A 14,610-nucleotide genomic window follows, 5' to 3' on the forward strand; every position below is an offset into this window, starting at 1 on the left:
CTTCCATTGCAAGCTGTTCTGATGCGATTTAATTACCAGAGAGAAATGTTCACACATTTTAAACCCACTGCAAATCAAATTGATGCATAAAATGATAGTGCTGGGTTGGAGCCATGGATTAACCTTGGATTTGGTAGTCTGCTTCTCAGAATGTAAACATGCATTCTCAGATTGACTTTGACTTTGCCTCCTTCAGGTCCTTGTACAATGATCCTACTAATGTGAATATATTAATTGTTGTGTGATACTTGCAATTAAACCAATTTTAACATAATCCTATCAAGAAGTTTGTTTTGGGATGTCGCACTTTTCCCCTGAAATGATTTACTACTTCCTTTGATTTAAACTGAACCCAGGAATTTTGTTAAGTTCCTCAAAACCAGATCCAGCAATTCTATCATCCTCATTGGACTAGAAACACTGCTCTAGAAAATCTATTCTGGACACATCAGAAACTCTTCATCCTCTCTGACCTTCACTATCCTATTTACATTGGGATAATTAAAATCTCCATCTGCAACTTCTCTGTAGTTTTGTACTTTCATTTCTCTGTATTTCCTCCTAGATCTCTAGGGAATACACCAAGCAATGTAGTGTTCCCTCTAACACTTAATTCTAACTAAACAAATTCTGCTTTTTTTAAAAGGGCATTGTAACATACTCCTGTATCAGTATTACTACCCTTCCTTTCTTTCCTGAACACTTTCTATCCAGGAATATTTAAAAACTTTGAGCCAAAATTTCTGTCAAGGAATAATACAGCATGGAAACAGGCCCATTTGGCCCATATCTCTCCAAACCCCTCCTATCCATGTACTTATCCAAATGTCATCTAAATGTATATTGTACCTCAACCACTTTCTGTGACAGCTTGATCCATATACACACACCACCCTCTGCATGAAAAAATTGCCCCTGGGGTCTCTTTTAGATCTTTCCCCTCCTCACCTTAAACCTACAACCTCTAGTTTTTTGGTTCCCTTTCCATGGGACAAGACTATGTATGCATTCACCTTGTCTATGCCACCATATCATATTCCAATGAACTATCTTTGCCAGAAGTTCACCTATCTTATTTCCTGCACTTTGTGGATTTGTGTACCTGCTTGGCAAACCATGTTTAGTTACTTAATTTCCGTTTTGACTTATCCCATTTGAAATCCTTATGCTAAACTAATCCAGTGTGACCTGTCTTCTCAATTTTTTGCTTTTAACTTTATCTTTACTGTATTTGCTGATCCCCTCTTGTGCTTGTATGCTCTGATCCTTCCTGATACATTCTGGTTATTGTTACCTGTTATTGCTTTGCACTATTGCCTTTTCCTTTGTCTTCCTAAATGCCCCATCACCTGAACCTCTACCTTCTGATTTCGGCTTAGCTTTTCTCCCTTCTGACTCTACCCACAGGTTCCCACTTTTATGCCAAGCTTTTCAAGCTATTCCCACCATCACTATCAAACTTCCCCACGTGCTGTTCATCAGGCTTGTAGATGTCTCATCTCCCCTACAAACTGTTCCAATTCCTGAGAAATCTAAAGCCGCCTTTCCTGAACTATTTCTCCAGAAATGTTCACTTTCCTTTTTTTTGTACTCACTAATACGCGGCACTGGAATTATTCCAGAGATTACAACCGTTTTGTTATCATTTTTAATCTCTTTCCTACTCTGCTTTGCCTGCAGGACCTCATCCCTTTTTCCACCACTTACAATTTACCCCTAGACATGAATTTTAAGGCTTCTGCAGTAAGTGTTGGTAGTACCCTTTCTGGAACAAATACATTTTTCCATGATTAATTACTGTGGAGAAATGTTTCCCATCAAAGGCTGATTTTAATCGCAATATCATCTATTTGAGAGCTTAATGATTCATTTACTCTTTTAAAAATATCCTACCTCTGAATACTGACACAAGGTCAAAAATACTGTTTGTAGTGACCATGGAATAAGGATTTACAAGATGAGCAGATGTTTCATTGAAAGGAAATATCTTAGAACTGCAACACTGAAAAACATCAACTTGTCAAAGGTTAAAACTTTGAAAAGGTTGAGATGCCTGGCTCTGTAGTTTGGCTGATTGATAGAAATGAAAACCTTGTAAAGTGAATGCTGTAACAATATACTGAAGTGCTTTTTCTTGATTTCTGCCTCTTCCCTATACACAACATTCATTGTTGCTTAGTCATCAGCTCAGTAAGGAAGGTGTTGCTGCCTTCTCCACGTCAGTACTGCTTATTGTGCCTTTTGCAGCTACAGGGGATTGCTACACATGGATGCCGGGGCCATCCTGACTGTCTGCTAGATCTAGGGTGGCAGATCCTAAGAAAACCCTGAAGACCTTTGACAACTCACTACTGTCAGAGTCCCATTTAACTGCTTTTACACTTTTGATAATTGGAGACGTTTAAAAGCAAATCAATAAATATTTTAAAAATATTTAAAAATATCTTGCAACTAGAGATTAACTTAAATTTAAAAACATTAAAAGGAAAATAAACCACTTATTTGCACTTCCCTTTTTAGTTAATGTTGGCAACTTTCAAGTGAATGGGATCGTGCAGTGGTTGACATACAGCTAGCTGGCCCTTCAGCTCAGTGTGCACTGGATTGTGGTGAATCCAGAATTGGAGCATGTGGTCATGTACATCAGTATGTGACCTCCATCTTGTCTCTGATTGGTATGGTTGAATGTGTGGGTGGAAAAGTCAAAGATGAGCTTATCCATTAGAAGTATATTGCCAGTGGTTCTCCACTTCCAGCCAGAGATGAGCAAAATTCTTGTACAGCATATGTTTAGACTTTATTTAGTTAGGCCTTTGTGAAACAGCTTGGAATGTTTCATACTGTTCAAGCAGCTATAAAAGTTCATGACATTTTCTAGTTTGGTTGGCTGGTGTGCCTTTTCTAGCAATCTGGCTGGAAGCAGACATCTGGGAACTTTCTTCAGAATTATTGAAGGAGACTCGTCAGACCATCTAAATACTGCTCTTTTTTTTCCTGAAAGATGTGAAGAACTAGCTCACAACAATATTAATAGCATACAGAGTCTGCATACACCACGTGAGCCAGCAACTCTTCACTTTTGAACTGATTTTGTGTTGCACCAATCCTTTCAAGGGTATATTTTAGTTGCTGAGAAGAATTGGAAAATCAAAATATTACTGGAAAACAGCAGCTTTTGCATTGAACATTAATATAGCTATACATAATGGTCTTTTTAGTTTTATTATTTTTCCAACGGTATTGCTTCAACAACAGCTGCAAACATATTATTGCTATAAGTAACTAGATTAATAGGCATTGTGTCACAATTGTTTTCTACATAAAAATTGCAAAGTCCAATGACATTCTATTTTATGTTCCTAATAAAATGTTTAGAGAGCAAATTTGTAAATGTAAGAATGTGAACACCAGCAATCATTACACTTTCACTGATCCACTTATTTCCTTTGTTTCCTTACTTAATATGTTAAGTAATACACACATAGCATTATTGAATATTTACATTAAATATATCAAACTTGTTTGTATAACCCTGTCTTTTCTTACAGAATGTCTTGCTCCTCTACTACACTCAGTGGTGTGGATTTTGCACTGTTTTGAATCATATCTTCATTCAGGTTGCTCGCCTCTTCCATGCCAATGATGGAATTGTAACAGCCAGGTAAGAAATATTTCCATTTGTTTCAAAGCTCTTTTTTTTCACATTCCTTTCTCAGTTCTTTTTTTCATTTTGCTCTTTCCCACCCCCACCACCCCCAACCATAAAGCTGCCTGAAATTGTGTGCAATTTCTCCAATCTCATTATTTGTCATCTGGAATATAGGAACTGGAGTAGGCCTTCTGACCCCTTGAGCCTGCTGCACCTTTGTACAGATCATTGGCCTTTGCTTCCCTTTCTTCTTGATCCCACTAATGTTGTGATTTTCCCCTGCAGTCCAACAATCAGTCTTGAATATATTTAATGATTCAACATTTGTACATCTTTGGGGTAAGGAATTCCAAAAATTTACAACCTTCAGAGGAGAAATCCCGACATACTCAGCCTTGAAAGGGTGCTCTTAATTTAAGACTATGCCTCCTAGTTCTAGATTTCCCACTCAGGAGAATCCAGTGCAATAGAATTTACCCTGTCAAGCCCCCTAGGGATCTTTGTACATTTCTCTGAGATAATCTAATTTTCCTAAACTATGTAGTATAAGGCCAATTTGCTTCCTCTTTCCTTAAGGATTTGTTAAATCAAGATGATGAAATATTTAATTCACTTGTCAGGCAAGTAACTCTAAACTACATGTTTTCCATTTTCATGTCTCTAAACTTGGAAAATTTGGTTTAGTAATTGGTATTGGTTTATTATTGTCAGTTGTACTGAGGTACAGTGAAAAGCTTGTCTTACAAACCAATCATACAGGTCAATTCATTACACAGTGCAGTTACATTGAGTTAGTACAGAGTGCATTGAAGTAGTACAGGTAAAAACAATAACAGTACAGAGTAAAGTGTCACAGCTACAGAGAAAGTGCAGTGCAATAAGGTGCAAGGTCACAACAAGGTAGATCGTGAGGTCATAGTCCATCTCATTGTATAAGGGAACTATTCAATAGTCTTATCACGATGTTGTGTTTCTTCTTGCCAAGACAGTGAGCTTTAAGCTGAGGTATTAAATACAGAGGAGGTGTAAAGACAGTGTGACCCACACACGTGTTCATTGTGCTGCCAGATAGCTCCTATATTTTAGTCTTTTGTAGATCAGCCATGAAAACATACCAATTGTATGTCTAAAATTTTATTGTTTATTTCAAGAAGTTGCATTGAAATTTTGGTGGTGATATCTTGCCCCATTCATTCTGCCAAGTTGGCACACAGCAGAGTCAATCAGCGCTTGTGTTTTTAAGAGGAACTTCAGAAGCTGGACTAACACCCTTGGCAGCATTGAGGCAATCCTAAATCCTCTAAGATGCTGTCTTTCAGATGTATTGGTGAACTGAATCACCTTCTCTGTTAAAGGTCCAGTGGTACTATGTTTTATGTCTAACATTTCCTCAATTCTCCATTGAAGACTTGGTATTGGTTTATTATTGTCACTTGTACCGAGGTACAGTGAAAAGCTTGTCTTACAAACCGATCGTACAGGTCAATTCATTACACAGTGCGGTTACATTGAGTTAGTACAGAGTGCATTGATGTAGTGCAGGTAAAAACAATAACACTACAGAGTAAAGTGTCACAGCTACAGAGAGTGCAGTCCAATAAGGTGCGAGGTCACAACAAGGTAGATTGTGAGGTCATAGTCCATCTCATTGTATAAGGGAACTGTTCAATAATCTTATCACAGTGGGGTAGAAGCTGTCCTTAAGTCTGGTGGTACGTGCCTGCAGGCTCCTGTATCTTCTACACGATGGAAGAGGAGAGAAGAGAGAATGTCCTGGGTGGGGTCTTTGATTATGCTGGCTGCTTCATCAAGACAACGAGAGGTAAAGACAGAGTCCAAGGAAGGGAGGCTGGTGTCCATAATGCGCTGAGCTGTGTCCACAACTCTCTGCAGTTTCTTGCAGTCCTGGGCAGAGCAGTTGCCGTACCAAGCTGTGATACATCCAGATAGGATGCTTTCTATGGTGCATCTGTAAAAAGTTGGTGAGAGTCAAAGGGGACAAACCAAATTTCTTTAGCCTCCTGACGAAGTAGAGGCACTGGTGAGCTTTCTTGGCTATGGCTTCTACATGATTTGGCCAGGACAGGCTGTTAGTGATGTTCACTCCCAGGAACTTGAAGCTCTCAACCTCAGCACCACTGATGTAGACAAGTGCATGTACACCGCCCCCATTCCTGAAGTCGATGACCAGCTCTTTTGTTAACATTGAGGGAAAGGTTGTTGTCATGACACCATTCCACTAAGCGCTCTATCTCCTTCCTGTACTCTGACTCATCACTGTTTGAGATATGGCCTATAACAGTGGTATCATCTGCAAACCTCTAAATGGAGTTAGAGCAGAATCTGGCCACACAGCCATGAGTGTATAGGGAGTAGAGTAGAGGGCTGAGGACACAGTCTTGTGGGGCACCAGTGTTGAGAATAATCGTGCCGGAGGTATTGCTCCCTATCCTCACTGTTTGCGGTCTGTTTGTTAGAAAGTCAAGGATCCAGTTACAGAGGGAGGTGTTGAGTCCTAGGTCTCGGAGTTTGGTGACAAGCTTACTTGGAATTATTGTATTGAAAGCAGAGCTGTAGTCAATAAACTATAGTCTAATGTAGGTGTCTTTACTGTCCAGATGTTCCAGAGCTGAGTGTAGGGCCAGGGAGATGGCATCCACTGTAGACCTCTTTCGGCGATAGGCAGATTGCAATGGGTCCAGGTTGTCTGGTAGGCTAGAGTTGATGTGTGCCATGACCAGCCTCTCAGAACACTTCGTTGAGGCATGTTACCTTGCTTTTCTTCAGTACCGGGATGATGGTGGTCTTCTTAAAACAGGTGGGAACCTGAGATTGAAGCAGGGAAAGGTTAAATATGTCTGCAAATACTTCTGCCAGCTGATCAGCACAAGATCTGAGCACGTGGCCAGGGACACCATCTGGGCCAGGTGCTTTCCTTGGGTTCGCTCTCCGGAAGACTGATCTTGCATCCTCCACTGTGATCATAGGTTTAGCTTCATTGGTGGCTGTCAGGGTGGATAGTGACAATCCACTTCGCTTCTGTTCAAAACACGCATAGAATGTGTTAACTTCATCCGGAAGGAATGCGCTGTTGTTAGCTATGCAGCCTAACTTTGTCTTGTAGCCTGTTATGGCATGTAAGCCCTACCATAACTGATGACTGGTCAAGGACTCTATTTTGAGTCGGTATTGCCTCTTGGCATCCCTGATAGCTTTCTGAAGGTCATACCTTGATTTCTTGTACAGACCAGGATCTCCAGATTTGTGTGCAGCAGTCCTCTCCTTCAGTAGGGAGTGGATCTCTCGGTTCATCCATGGTTTCCTGTTTGGGAACACCTGTATTATCTTCTTTGGTACACAGTCCTCCACACACTTGTTGATAAAGTCTATGATGGTTGTGGCATACTCATCAAGGCTGGCAGCTGAGTCATTCCTCTTGTGCCTGGGATCCTTCTGTAAATGGGATAGTTATCTCACTTAATTGTAAAACAACCATTGGACTTCAAAGTTGGCCATAGCACATTCAAATGCTTGGATGTATTCCTACATAATACAATCAATCACATTATAAATACAAACCTCTTTCCTTGTATTTTGTGGAAAGGGCCAATTCATTGAAGTTTTTTCCATACACTTCTACATTACACTATTTAAAATGCCAATAGATATAATCTTTTAACATCAGAAGTTGTTGCTGTGGTTTATGTGACACTTGATTACTCAGTAGACTTCTACAGATCAGCCAGCATGGCAACAATGATGCTATTTTTAGTCAGCACTGTATGATGATCATTTATTCTGTGAAACTGAGTCCAGTGAATGCATAATGACAATGTATTTTGTTAAAGCTACAATATCTTTTGGCAGCTTTTTCATGAATTTAAAATGAATTGACTGAATTCAATGAATTATAATAAACAGGAATTTCCAAAAAGAGTGTGACTCCTTCCCCCACCTCCACCAATTGTAAAGAATCTTAAAAGCAGTAAGTCACTTACTTTCAGCTGTATCTGTGCTGGCAGGGGATTAAACAAACTGGACTTTGAACAATGAATAAAATTCTTCTTGCTGCAGATTTCTTCATTAACTACAAGTGAAATGACTTGAGCAATCAGTTTTATTCAGAGGAAATATGGGTCCCTCATTTGTCTTGTAGAACTCCCTTTCCTCAATATGACTGTCGTCACAGGACAGTAAGATAATTCACAAAACTGATTTATTCTTGCAGAATCAATGTTGCCAAAAATGACCTTCCTTGGGAATATATGGTTGATCGATTTCCAACTATCTTGTTTTTCCCCAGAAACAGGTAAGGTACACACGACTTGAATCTTTTCTGCATAAATACACTCTGTGACAGTAGTCTGATATTTGAGTTTCCTATCAATTTTCTGGCTTGCCTGAGTGTGATTTGTGACTTTTATCAAATCCTGCACTGTTAAAACTACTTCGACTTTGTATGACACTCCTTTTTGAAATTGCTCACTCTTGTATTAGCTCTTGCCCAATATAAAAATGAAAAGTCTGTCAGTTTTGTTAAACTTTGTGTTTGAAGTGTTTTACATTAGTTCTCTGACTCATTACTATATGAGACAAAAAAGAAGTAAATTGCATTTCTACATTACTATTTCCATCCTCCTGTTGGCACTATTACTGGTATAATGTGACGTGGTAATTGTGCTGTCACAGCTGCACAGGAAAACCTCTGGAGAGCTAGAATCCCTAAAGTATCAACAGTGGTTCTCATGGCATTATGTTGAATTCAATGTATACTTTCTCAGTTTGTAAAGTAGATGAGGTAATATGTTGTCTCTTGACTATTCACTAAATGTCATTCTAGCACCATAAACAATTAACAACTGGGCATAACGTGCAAACTCAACATGTTTTTTTCCACAGTCACTAAATACGTCAGTGATGTGAATTGTGTGGCAATTACAGATATCATGTACCATATGTAACTTTGTGTGCTGCTGCACAGTCAGCACAAACAGAATTTGGGTACATGTGACAATAATAAACCAATTTATTTTAAATAACTGATGCCAGGACTACACATTGGAATCTGTGCAGAGGAGATATTAAGCAGTCTAGGCCTATACTTCCAGGGATGATGTTTCCCCTGGATTGCATGTTTAGAACCTGGGGTTACAGTCTCCAAATAAGGGGCCAACCATTCAGGACTGAGATGAGAAGAGATTCCTTCTCACTGAGGAAAGTAAATCTTTCACAGTCTCTATTAGAGGCTCAGACACTGAGTACATTAAAGACAGATCAGTAGATAGTAAGGAATATACGATTAGTGCAGGAGAACAGTGCTGAGACAAATAATCACTCAATCTTATTCAGTGGCAAAGCAGTTGCAAGGATCCTAATGGTACATACCTGCTTTTATTTCTTATGGTCTTAAATATAGACGAGAGAATATTTAATCTACAAAAAGTCAAAATCTCTTCCTTTTGGCTTTTTATTGAATCTGATAAGATGGGAAGGTTACAAATTCCCAATGACTCTTTCAAACTAGCCTGGGAAAGATGGAACAATAGTCTGTGTGATTCTTCTTCCTTACTATTTACTTCCCATGCTGAGAATTATCTTGAATCATTCTACTTCTGACTAGCTGCTAGTCTATTTTGCTGAAGGTTTGAAACAAGCACTCAGTTCCTTTTGTCAAGACGTATTCGAACTCTAACCTGATATTTTTTTCACCAGGCATAAAGCTGTGCCTTGGGGAAATGTACCCTGGCTACTCCATGGTGAGCTGCCTGCACTTGCTATTCATCTCTGGACCAAGCTCCAGCTTATCTGAGTGGAAGATCAAAATCCTTTTTAAGAAGCTGGCCAAATCATCAACAGTGATTTGCCTGCACCATGATATGGCTGTCTATAGGTCCTCCCAACATACAGATACCTGGCTTGTGTACAGCCTTTGCATACAAGCGAGTGTTTGAGAGACCAGTGGTATGGATTTGTGGGCTGCTGTAGGGCTGCAGGCATCTTCTGCCATGTGGGAACTCGGTTTGCAGCCGTATTTCTGACTTGCAAATTGTCTGGGATACAAACAGTCCACAGGAGCGGAACCAAACCCTACCATAACCTGGGGACGACCTGTATCTGTAAATTGTGGGAATAGGGTGGGTCGGCAGAATAGTTCTTGCACAAACCTGCTAGGCCAACTGTGAAAACTAATTAATCAACTAAGATAAATTGTTAAATTTTTTAAAAACTGAGAAAAAAACATTGAAAGCATCCAAATAAATTCAAACAATTAAAGACATCTGAAAATGCTAACACCCTAACTCCTCTTCCACTGAAACCAACAGAACTCCCAGTGCCTGATTTTAATCCTGTCCAAAGTATTCAGATTGATTCTCCAACATGTGATGGGGAATTGCCACACTTTGCACTTCCATGCTTCCTTCATAAGGAGTCCAATGATGGAGCACAGTTCTAGAAAATGCTGGCTAATTTCTGACAGCTACTTCAGGACCTGTTAGCACTTACGCAAGAAAATGCCAACAGTTCCTTGTAGAACTGCAGGTTTTCTCTGCAAAATCCAACTCTTCAGCTCTGTTACATTTTAAGTTAATACAAAGCTTTCTCTCAAGTATGTCAAGAGGACTACTCCAAGTCCAGTCAATGTGTAGTAATTTTATAGAAGAGTAACCTCCACTCCACATTTTTTGTACATTGCCTGACCTTAGCTTGTCATATGGGGATGTCATTTCAGGAACTGGACTAGGAGGCTGTACAGGATTCATTGATCTAAACCTTTCCTCTTCCTGCTCCAGTGAATTCAACTATTCTATTGGCAGTAGAGTCTCCATTCTGTAGTAATTGTTCTGTCTGTAACAAAGAGACATCTGTTTTAGTGTACTATTTTGACTTCTAATGTTGGGGCAGCAAGTTAAACAATGTAATTACTATAATACTAGAAGACATTGAGAGCACTGAGAAGAATGTAGGGAGGCTTCAAGTGGACAGAGACAAGTTGAGTGAGTGAAGGCGTGCTGAGTGGGAAATGTGAACTCCACTCTGGTGCACAAAATAGAAAAACATGAGTTTTTTTTCAACTGGTTATAGATAGGGAAATGTTGGTGCGGAAAGGGACTTGGATATTTTTGTATGCAAGTTCCTGAAAATGAATGTGCAGGTGCAGCCAGCAATTAGGAGTGCCAGTGGATCATTGGTTGTAAAAGAATTTGAGGATAGGAGTAAATAGGGCTTACTGCAATTCACCTCAGAAGGATATGCCTGATATTGAGGAAGTGCAGTGAAGATTCACTAGACCAGTTCTTGCAATGACTAAGCTTCCGATGAGGATAAAAGACTAGGCCTCTGTTCTCTAGGATAGGGAAGAGTGATTACGTCATTGATAATTATATAATTCTTGCAAGGCTTGACCAGATGAATGGCATTTGTTTCCTCAGTGGGAGTTAGGAATTGTGACTGAGATGGAGAAACTTCCTTCACTTGGAGAGTGATGAATCTTTGGGTTATGGAGGCTCAGTTATTGAGTTCTTTGAAAACAAATTTTGATAGATTTTCTGAGTATCAGTGGAATTGAGGGATATGGGGACAGTGGAGTCAAGTAAAAAAAATCAGCCAATTGGCCTATTCAAGCTTCTATTTCTATTATTTTCATCAGATGCTGACACTGTGTGATCACTGAATGTGTATGTTTTTAAGGATTCTCAATATTCCTTGCATTCATAAATGTTTAAAAGCTGTGGAAAATGAAAAATACTTCAAAAACCCAATACTACAATTAAAAAAAACTTGTCTTACCACCCCACAGCTGTAAAATTTCCACTTGCAGATCTTGCAACAGGTATAAGCTGTCACTGGATCCAGTAACTACCAACTATTTAAGTAAAATTTGCAAAATAGTTTGCCTTGTTCTTCAATCTTATAGGTAAATTATTTAACACTTGAAGTTTGGGATCGGAATGTTTTCGTTTGCTAACTTGTGGAAATATGGAATCGAACAAGCAAACAGGGAAGGTGAAATACAACAACTATGTGCTGGTTATGATTTGCCTTGCAAGTACATACTTTGAACATGTGGATTAGGAAGAATGTTGCTCTGAAACTTGAACTGGAAATCCTCGTAAATAGATTTTGCTAGTAATTCTGCATTGAACTCTCGGCACCTACCCTTCAAGTGCTGATGAGTTCAGAAATCCTGTGTGAATCCTGAAGCCTGCATTCACACTTTGGATTTTGCTCTCAAATCTAGTTCCATATTATTCTTGGTGCAAGTTCCTCCAGCACATTTATTTCAGTAGAAGTTCTACAGCTGTGAAGCAGGGTTTTCTTTCTATATTTATTTATATTTGTTAAATCATATTTGCAGTGTTCTATTTCTAGGGTGTTTTGATAGCTTTTAAACACTTGTGAATGTCATGGACATTGAGAAGCAGACTGCTTTGATAGGCCCCAACTAGGAGGAGCTTGCCATCAGCCAGTTTTCTGTCTCAGTTGTGTAGTGTGAAGCCTTGGTGCTGTTTGGGGTTTCGCTAACTGGCTATGGGATAGTCTTAGATAGTGAGGTTACCTTTGTATTGCTTACCTGTAAACAGAAATATCACCCCCAATTTTAATGATTTAGAATCTGCATGCCATGTTGAACTGGGTCTCATTCTCATCACAGCACTTGTACACATTACGTAAAGTGGCACTAGATAGGGGGAACAAAGATGACCAAGAAAACCATGCACTCCCTGATGTGCATTGCTTCAACACCCTTCACCTTTGCCCTCAATTGGAGTTGATTATACCCAAGTCTCTCGCTGTGAAAATCCATGGCAGCTGTAAAAGGAACACTTTTCCATTAAGTGTTTAAATCAACTTTTGAAATCTTCAGTTCCACATCGTTAGTGTTTAGCAGATTAAACCTATTTTTAAATGGGTCTCTGTGAAGGGAATTGAAACCAGTAATGTGAGCATTTTTTATTATTACCACTTAAATGGCTCTTTAAGCAATGACTTTAATAAGAAACAACTATGAAACTGTTTGCCTTACTTTTGCTATCATTATCTGGAGAAGCATTACTTTCTCAAACTACAACAACATACTTTTAACTCCATGATTGTCCAACTCAAGCCCAACAGGCTGATTCTGCCTCTTGAAACTTAATGGAGAAACATATACTGAGGAGAAATTCCCATATCTCTTCAGCGGTTAATATACGCAAGCACCAGAAGTCTTAGATTGAATTATCACAGGTGGCATTGGACAAAGTGTAGTTTTGGACTTGCATGCCAATTAAATGTATTAATCTTCAGGACAGATCACTGAATGCAAAGCATGTCAGCCAATCTTTGTTTCGTGGAGGTGGAGGAGAACTTTTGCATAAGCTGTCAAAGCTCATGCACAAGTTAGTGTTCCAGAAGGTTGCTGCTTCCTGTGGATTAGTTACCATTCAAGTCATAATGCCCCATTGAGGAAAATAGGAGTTGCATCAGCAAGAGTCATGCCCAATTAAAATAAACCACTGGAAATCACAAAAACACTAACTGAAGTTTGGTTGATCTATTCACCTTTGAAACTTTAATTGAATGAATACCTTAAATGTTTTCTCATTTGAAGATGGGTTTTAAAAAGCTCCTACATACAGGAATAGTGTGGAGGGTAGAGTGTAAAAAAAAATGGAGAAATATTTACTTTCTTTTTCCTTTTTTATATATAGGAAAGACTTGAGTGTAAAGTATCCAGAGGATCTACCATTAACTGTCCCTAACCTGGTGAGATTTATTCTACTGCATTCTCCCCAGTTAGCTCAGCAGGACCTGTTACACTCCTGTAACCCAGAGTGCATTCAAAGAGTAGCAGAGCTGCAGAAAGACCGTATTAGCCAGCTGGAGAAAGAGATAAAGAGACTCCATGCAGAGATGCAGGTGTTGCATCAGGCTGAAAAACAACTGGCTTCTCAGCTCTCTGTATCAAGGCATGAGGAACACCAACTGAAGCTCCATAACAAAGCTCTACAGGAGAAAAATGAAAAGCTCAAACACCATAATGAGAAACTAAAAGATCTGTACCAGCAGAGGAACACTGAGCTAGCTGAAACAGCAGCAAAACTAAATGAGATTGCAACAGTATCAAAAAAACTGCTCAATGAAAATATTTTGCTAAAAACATACATGGTTTCAATTGAAGAAGAACTGGAGATAAATACCTACCCTTCCTCAACTCCACTTCCCATCGAAGAATCGGAGTTACCTTCCACTCATTCAGAAAATACAGAAGCTGAATCTCCAAACTAGCTCAATGAATGTTTGGGATAAAGACTCATGAAATTAGAGAAATTTGAGCCATATTGCTAATGTTTTTAAATTGTACTTAGGCCATGATTGAAGGGAACAGGTGGTGGTGTGGGAGGAGAACAAAACATGTTAAGTTTTATCAAACGAGTAATCTTCTTTCTGATAACCAGTTTTTGTAAAGAAAAAACCTACCAGGTTCTAAGCTTAATTTTTTGCAGCTAAGTACTGGTAAAAGGGGAAATTCTTTATTTGTTTACAATTGAATATTGCACTAATGAAATCTTGGTTACAGTGTACATAGAGTAAATTCATTTGTAAAAACAATTACAAGAAAGTAATTATGGTAGAGTACCACAATCAAGTTTTTAAATTAAACCATTTAATTACTACAAATCCCATTTAAACATGCGTTTTTAATTATATAACAAACTGCTCAGCCACCATTGTTACTTCACTATAGACCTTCCGGATCATTTGTAGTTTGTAACTACAGCCTTCTCCATCATAGGCCTCGATTAGAATCAGCTTTTAAAAATAGTGGTCTGGTAGCATCCTAGCAGTTGTCATTTCAGCACAACCTCATGCACAAAATAGAGAACAACTCTGCAGTCTTCATTGTGCGACCCTGTAGAAACTATTCCCCCTCTCACTTTCCCCTCTTCTCTTCTCCACCTCCCCACCCCCGCCCCCCA

General features: G+C 39.1%; 1 protein-coding gene across 1 annotated transcript in view; it reads left to right on the forward strand.

Moving 5' to 3' along the window:
• Nucleotides 1–14,579, forward strand: part of txndc11 (thioredoxin domain containing 11) — a 66,288-nt gene extending 51,709 nt beyond the window's left edge. Inside the window, exons 10-12 of the mRNA XM_052022050.1 lie at nucleotides 3,549–3,661; nucleotides 7,878–7,958; nucleotides 13,342–14,579. Coding sequence (XP_051878010.1) covers nucleotides 3,549–3,661; nucleotides 7,878–7,958; nucleotides 13,342–13,918 — 771 coding nt within the window. The 3' untranslated portion in view covers nucleotides 13,919–14,579. The remainder of the gene's footprint in view (nucleotides 1–3,548; nucleotides 3,662–7,877; nucleotides 7,959–13,341) is intronic.
• Nucleotides 14,580–14,610: the final 31 nt, after the last annotated feature.

The sequence above is a fragment of the Pristis pectinata genome, chromosome 8 (genome assembly GCF_009764475.1).
Source record: "Pristis pectinata isolate sPriPec2 chromosome 8, sPriPec2.1.pri, whole genome shotgun sequence".
NCBI classification, from domain to species: Eukaryota; Metazoa; Chordata; class Chondrichthyes; order Rhinopristiformes; family Pristidae; genus Pristis; species Pristis pectinata.